This window comes from Parambassis ranga, chromosome 4, assembly GCF_900634625.1.
Source record: "Parambassis ranga chromosome 4, fParRan2.1, whole genome shotgun sequence".
Taxonomy (NCBI): domain Eukaryota; kingdom Metazoa; phylum Chordata; class Actinopteri; family Ambassidae; genus Parambassis; species Parambassis ranga.
In genome coordinates this window covers 19,293,612-19,301,312 of record NC_041025.1, presented here as the reverse complement: position 1 = coordinate 19,301,312, position 7,701 = coordinate 19,293,612, and the positions used below count along the sequence as shown (strand labels likewise).

General features: G+C 40.7%; 1 protein-coding gene across 1 annotated transcript; it reads right to left on the bottom strand.

The window, feature by feature from the left end:
- Nucleotides 1–2,310: 2,310 nt before the first annotated feature.
- Nucleotides 2,311–7,270, bottom strand: ak4 (adenylate kinase 4). Its single transcript, XM_028404608.1, has 5 exons — nucleotides 6,754–7,270; nucleotides 5,975–6,094; nucleotides 3,762–3,934; nucleotides 3,127–3,245; nucleotides 2,311–2,701 (listed from the first exon to the last, which is right to left on the bottom strand). The coding sequence occupies exons 1-5, from the start codon at nucleotides 6,893–6,895 to the stop codon at nucleotides 2,575–2,577; spliced, it is 681 nt and encodes a 226-aa protein (XP_028260409.1). The 5' UTR covers nucleotides 6,896–7,270; the 3' UTR covers nucleotides 2,311–2,574.
- Nucleotides 7,271–7,701: the final 431 nt, after the last annotated feature.

Below are 7,701 nucleotides of genomic sequence, written 5' to 3'. Positions count from 1 at the left end.
TCAAGGACCAAAAAGAACCCACCCGTAACGTTTAAATCACTTCAAGAATGACTGGAACCCACAAGCTTGCTGCTATTTTTAACACTTAGTAAACATTCTTCTAAAACTTATGAGCTTAGCCAAACAAGAAGCTGTGTCATTATCTGTTTAATCAGTGGTGACAGATGCACAATGTGAATGGGCACACCCCTGTCAGTTTTCACACCCACTTCAAAGTCTTGGCAAGATGGAAACCAAATGAGGAGAAATGTTTAGTTGTCATTATGTCATTAACTAACCCCACCGCTGTCAGCCATGGTTTAGTTATTTGTAGCAGCATAGCTTTAAATGTGCATAAAAAGAATGTCTCACCAAGACAAGACAAGAGAAGTGTTCACTTGGTTATGAAACCATGGAAGTAGGTTGCTTTTCATGAAATTGATCACATGATTCTCAAGTCATCCCTTATTGATGAAAGTGATACTGTTACAACCTTTGTCACAGCCACTCCCTGTCTCTTCTACGTGTTTTAAGTTTACACATGCTTCTCCTGCTTCCTGTTTTTATTATTAAATATAGAACATAACATACAGACAGAAAACATCATTTCAAACATTTTTCCTCAAGAGAAATCAAGTCTGTGCCCCCAGTAGAATGACAATTGTCTGCCCACACAAGAAAGTTACAATAAGCTGCAAAAAGATGATTAAATCACTCATGGGAAAATATTTTTATTGTTCTTGAATGGGCTTGAACAGCATGAAAATAGGGCAAAAGAAATCACTGGTGTTACACAACCACGGTGTGGTGTGATGATGTACTACTTCACATGTTTGCACCACACCCAATTATTCAACTGTACACATTGAACGTCTGTTAACACAGTCCTATACATTATGACCCACAGTGTAAATCAGCTGCTTGCTGTAGAGTTCCTACTTAAGCAAATCAACATCTAAAGACGTCCTGAAGTCAGCAAGGCGCTCCGATTGTTTCTTCTTCTTCTTCAGTTTTCCAATATTATGCACACAATCTAGGAGGTGTAAAAACTGGAGGGCTCTCTTAATTGGTCTTGGTTGATCTATTGCACATTGGTCACAAGTGTGCCAAACCTAAGATAAAGAACTGATTTAAACTTTACATTCAAATACCATTGAAGTCCAGCAGAATTCTATACTTGAACAAACCCTGCAGAAAACATTACATCAAACAAAATTATTACGACATTCTGGTGGATCAAAATCTCGAGGCAACGTGAGAGTTAAGATATGTAACAACAATGACAGCATTGGTCTTTATACCAGCCAAGCAGTGCTGTACAGTGACTGTAACGACGGCTGAATATAAAGTGACACACATCAGCAAATAGTTGTAATTTGTGTATAGTGCACATTGCCTGTGTAATGGATGGATATATAGAGCTGCCCTGTAAAATAGTTCTATCTGTAACAGATGACTTGTTATACAGCACACTGGCTTGGACGGGTTTATAGTGAAAAATGAGAGACACCGTGCTGTTGATCAGGCGGTGAAATGAATGAAACCCAGTGAAAACAGCAGTAAAGGGAGTGACTGATAAGTTTGTGGCCTAAGGTGAAAGAAGTCAATGGTAGAAAACCGTTGAACCACATCATTCCCTCCTATCTTTACAAAGTTAGTCCAGTGGTCATGGACAATACAGATCCCAGTGTCATTGGCCTCCTGAAGGTAATCCACCTCATTGCTTAAAGGTAGGGTAGGAGATTTTGAAATCTCAGTGCGTCAGCCAGATTTTGAAAGTAAACACACGCCCCTTTCTCTCGGAGCTCACCCTGAAGCCACGCCTCCAATCACATGGACGTGCATTACCTGAAGACGAGCTGCGGTCTGTGACTTTGGCCATCGTGCACGTACCTCTCTGGTGTGCGCAGAGCAGGAAGAGAGTGACAACCATCCAATACTCCACGCAGGGTCCACCCGGAGGATTGGCTGATGTTTTTAGCATTTTATAGCTTCCACAGATGATTAATATTCTTTGTTTTAATGCGAAACTGCCCAACTAATCGGTTGCTATTGAATTGTAAAAAGAAGTTACACTAATTTAACAAAAAGTGCATCAGAATGAAATGTCCTACCCTACCTTTAAAATATATTTAAAAAATGATGGCAACCCCTGAGCTTCTTCTTCATATTAGGACGGATGTAGTACTGAGAGGATCCCAAATCAACTGAATAGAGTGGGTCTAAGAAAAGGGACTAGCTTATCTTCTTCTGCCCTAGTCCACAAACTTATCAGTCATACAGGTAATTAAATGGTAACACACACAGAATAGAAGCAATAATTTGTCATTCTGTAAAAAAGATAAAGCAAATTTAATGAAATATGTAAAGATATCGGCTATTTAAGCAGCGTTTGCTATGTTTAGACTGAAATATTTGCATACAACTATTCTATTTTAAAAGAAAACAGCTAGTGTTTGAATCACAAACATGTTGATCAGTGCCCTTGTTTCTCGTTTGTAATGAGGAAGCCGGAATCTGACACTAGGCTGGTACGTAAAAACATCCCCCCTGCTTCCTCCTCCCTTGCCCCTGTGGTCTCTTCATTCAGTCGTGTCAGGGCGTCTGGGATTGGCGGGTGTCTGAAGGCTGGTTGTGCATCTTATTAGTGAGGAGAGAGTTGATGTAAGGCCAGATCCGATCTGTCTCTGTTCCGGAAAATGAGTGCAGGATTCCCTGTGACCTTAAACATGAAGCAGGGGAATAAATTAGAAACAAGACAGGTTATAGTGTCTGGGATGTAAGCTAAGTGGTTGGCGGATGCATACACCTGCATATAAGTCTGAGTGAGAGGGAGTGTATCACCGACTAATCATAAGACTGTCAGTTCCATCACTAGCCCATTTGCATGCCTGTGTATCCTGCATTTTCTAGGTCAAACCTGAACCCAAAGTTGTTAGCAGGAGCAGGTGAGCGCCTCCTGTTCTGGCAGCTGTCACTGTTGGTGTGTGAAATGTGTATGTGGGTGTGTGCAGCAGGCTTTGATGCAACTCAGGCAGAAAACAGCTCTATAAATGCAAAACCTTTGGTTTCCAAACAAACTTACATCCATAAAATAATTTAATATTACCTAAGATTCTCAACATGAATCAGTGATGATTTACTGACTTGTATAAGTCTATGACAGGCTTCGCCACATCTTTGTAGTGTCTCAATCTGGCCATCAGAGCTTCCGGCTTGTCATCATCATGCTGAATCAGTGGCTCCCCGGTGATGTCATCCTTACCCTAAAGGAGGGCGACACAAGCACAAGGTCACTGCAATGCAACAATGCAGTTCAAGACTGTGCAATAAAATCTGTTAGTGAAGAGGAGTGCATCACATCACGATAACATAAACACATAAACAGCAAACCTGCATGTGTTCAGCACTCTGCAATTAGACACCGTCAACATGATACTCATATATTGATCTTAAGGAGCTTGTATATTAAAAATGCAGGAGAGGATACAGCTTCCACCCTTCACAAGTATATTGAAGTCACTATAATGGCAATTGTTACACTTATTTTCTTCTTCTAATCTCGAATTAGGAAAATACATAACAGCTATGAAGTCAGTGTGGAAACCAGGACTTTGTAAAGTGGAATATCTTGCAGTATGTGTGTTTTTGTGCAGAATGGTGGGGTAACAAGTCTATTCCTCCAGCTGAAGAAAGTCATTAAATCCTTCCCACTGCCGCAGATCCCGAGGGGAAGGCCACAGTGACGCACAGGGCAGAATGTGTAAAACACTTCTAGACACCTGAACTCGAGGCGGGTTGAAGCCCATGTTGTAGACTCTACCGCTGGCTGGATGGATCCAGCGGTCGCTCAGTCTCTCCCTCAGAGTCGCATAGGGGATGTTGAGGCTGATAACTAAGTCGAGCTGATACAGACTGTTCAGGGCCACGGCCTGTGCCAGTGTGCGGGGGAAACCTGCATACAAATCAGAGGGAGGGAGGGAGTGACACATCATCAGACAGGACTGTGTGTAAAATATATGTCCTTATCATATCAGGCTGGATAGCATATGAGTCAATGGGTAAATATCATCGAGAGAATATAGGTATATGCATATGAATAATGCTCTCAGTTTCACATCCTGTTTGACTGTAGCAAACAGAAGTTAGGCCCTGATTCATGCTGTTTCCAGTTTTTCCGGTAAAATGCTCTGTAGCTGTGATATTATTATAGGATTACATGCTTGTGAATGAACTCAATGAAAAAAAGAACAGCGTCATGGCCTCAACATGCAGCAGAGACAGGCCTCTCTGTGGCAACACTAACTAAATTGTATAAGTAGGTGTTGTATATTAGGTTGTTTGCTAAGCTCTGAGTGTAAATGATGAAGGTCTCTTTGTGTCAGGTTAAGTACAATGAATAGACGGATGGATATGGGTGATAGGTCATTATTCCACAGCCTATGGTGATAATAGGAGATGTTCACTAAATGCAGGTCTATTAGCTATAACTAAAAACTACAATTGTGAAAAAACATTCAATTGCACAACCAAAAAAAAAAACAGTCCATCTTTACCACAAAACAGAAATGGCAGACTACCAGTGTTTACATATATTGATGTGCCCTCCAGCGCATGTGTACATGCACATAAAACATTCCACTCAGGGCGAGTGAGACATCTGCCTGGTAATGTTTTACATTATTAAGCTGACCACACTACTTTTTAGTAACTAAAAAACCTCATTGTGACACTAGAGGAAAGTTAAAGGATGCAAATCTGGCTAACTCATCTGTAGATCCTCGTGGTTATAATGGATCGCTGTCCACATTCCACATTTCTTAAGTATGTAGCATGGCTGTGATCTGTACAAAGAAACTTATTTTCTTTATTTTTTCATTCTGGTGTGTGGTTGCTCAAACAGAAATGTGATGCTACTTCTAAACCTGATGTCCTTCTCAAACCACATTTTTTTTTTATCCTTAATTTGATTAGGCATGTATTTGGGCTTTTTCTCCATTTATTGCTTCCTTATGCGCCCCAGGAGTAAGGAAGAAGTTTCTTTGTATGGGGCAAAAAGGTGCCTTGAAATCTCTGTAACCACCAGGACATCATGCTCCTATCACACTGCCCACAAATGAGAGAGAGGATGGCACTAATCAAACGTTGGGACAGAGAAAGAAAATTATTTCAATTCACTGTAACTTTTTGTAGGATAGATGTGTGTGTGTGTACATGTGTCAGTGTGAACAAGTATAAAACACCAAGTCAATTACATGTTGGCACTACTAGCAAATTTAAAATCAGAGTCATGAGATGAACATGACAGAGAAAATTTGGGTGTGTGTGTGTGTGTGTGTAACCTCAATTTTGCACTCCCTCATCTCTTGATCTGTTATTTGTTTGCTGATCATGTTTCAAGGTTTAAACCTATTCAACCCTCACGAGTTTTTTTTCATCAATGTTTGGCTTCTAACTGGAAGATAATGGCTAATATTTAACCTTAAAAAAAATAAACAATAATCTCAACACCCCTACAAGGGCCCCTAAACAAATGTTTACAGCAGTGAACCTGATGCCTTTGCTACCAGTTACTTGAATTTCAGGTCAAAACATGAGAGGTGTGCAGAGGTATTCAGTAAAAGTTAGGAGCACAGAGCTGCTGGTAGTGAATTCAGTACTTCAGGGTACTAATTACTCACAGATGTAGGATAATGTAGTGTGTGCTTTTCTACTTCCTCAAACTCGAGGAAAGAGGCCGATCTATGTGGCAACTTGTGGGCTTTTTTTTTTTTTTTGAAAATATAAAAAAATGCTGTCCTCATGGCTTTGCCTCTAACATGCCTATCAGGCAGAGGGGGGTGGCACGTGTGGCAGCCAATCAGATTTAAAGGATGGTTGGCATTTCCCCAAACTCTCATGACACTGCATTATGAAGAACTCACAACAGAGGATGGAAGGTGTAGATGTAGAATGATGTGAAGTCAGATTGTAATAAACATGCAAATGTTCGTACCATCCAGCAGCCAGCTGTGGCCACACAGCTGTTCCAGTTTGGGCAGCATCAGTCTGGTCATCACGTGGTCGGGGACCAGCATGCCTCTTTCCACATAGGTCTTCACCAACACCCCTTCCTCTGATAAAACAACAGAGGTAAAGATAGGCTGGAGCTCAGTTTGATCAGCAGGTCTTTCACCTCAACTTTATTTCAATCGTTTAAAGTGACATTGACTGATGCCCATCATCGAAACAAGCACACCTCCTGAGTTTACATGTATCCTGAAACTTCTCCTTAGAACAAAAGGGAACAAGTTTTAGTTCCTCAGTCCAGTATATTGCTATGTTTCAAGCATTTCAGAGAGTTCAACACATGCTTTTATTTAAGCTTTTCTGCATAGATCTCAAAATTTAGTGTCAGTATACATAAGCTTGGCACATGCAGGAAATTAAATTGATTCCAGCTGTGTAGCTATAATCAGGAAGTTTAGAGAAACACAACCAACCACAACATGATGCTTTCACTGGAGTAACACAGTTAGAAAGTTCTGCAAGTGAGCTCCACTACACAAGAGAAAAATTATGGTTAGTGAAGTATGTGTGCACAAATGCACATATTTCCTTCACTGCATCTTTGTCCATCTATGTAAAAAATTATAATGACATTAAGAAGAAGGAAAACCATGACTGTGATTACAGAGAGACGCTTTCCATCAGCTGCTGACTCGTTCTTCCTGTTGACACCACAGTGTTGACGTTTGGGCTATAACGAGCAATACAGGGACAGATGCATCCTACCTGTGTTTGCCGCTATGCTCTCCCGCAGATAGCGGCCACTGGACAGATATTGGAGACCAAAGCTTTGCGCAATCCTCTTGGATATCGTGCCTTTCCCTGATCCCGGTGGACCCATAATTGCAGCTCGGAATAACTTGGCCATGTCTTCCACAACAGTGAAATCAAGGATGCTCCAGTGCCACCTATTTTTTTCCCCTGCTTTTGCTCCAGTTGTCTCTTAATTAAACACCTAAACAGCTGCAAGCATGAGCGACCATAAAATCGGAAGTCTGGATGGCTTTTAAAACCAGCTCTGCCAATGTAAACTTCAGCGTATCAGTGGAGTCTGTGTCTTTACGCAGAGCCGACTCTCCGCGCACATTTGGGACTGTCCTGGTCTTAGACACGGATGAAGTCAATACGCCTGTTTCCTCTTTTTCTTTTTTTACCTCCCAGTTCTGTTATGGATACATTACGCTCCTCTACGACTTTAAGAACAGAGAATTTTCTCTGCGAATGAATGAGGGAGTCTCCACAACGCCCTATTTTCCTGCGCACATCATCCAGAAAAAATGCGGATGACTAAACTTCGCGGGGTAAACTGGTTACTGTAGTTTTTACAGACAGAAAAACTGTAGTCTATCAATGTAAGTTTAAAATACTGGCAATTTAAACAATATTTATCTACCTCTCAATCAATCTATATACCGATCTAGATCCATAGTGAATCATATTGGGACAAGAAAACACAATTAAATTAAATCAATGCCCCAAAAGTTTATATTAGTGAAAAGAAAGTTCATCCAGGTTGAGACATTATCTTTATCTTTTTATCTGCAAACATTTCCCTGGAAAATCTGTTAATCTGACCATTCATCACATGTGGAGGCTTGTTAAATGTTGTTTTACTAAAAAAAAACCAATGCAGAGAAAGTGTGTCTGTTAATTTGAATAATACACAGTGATCAG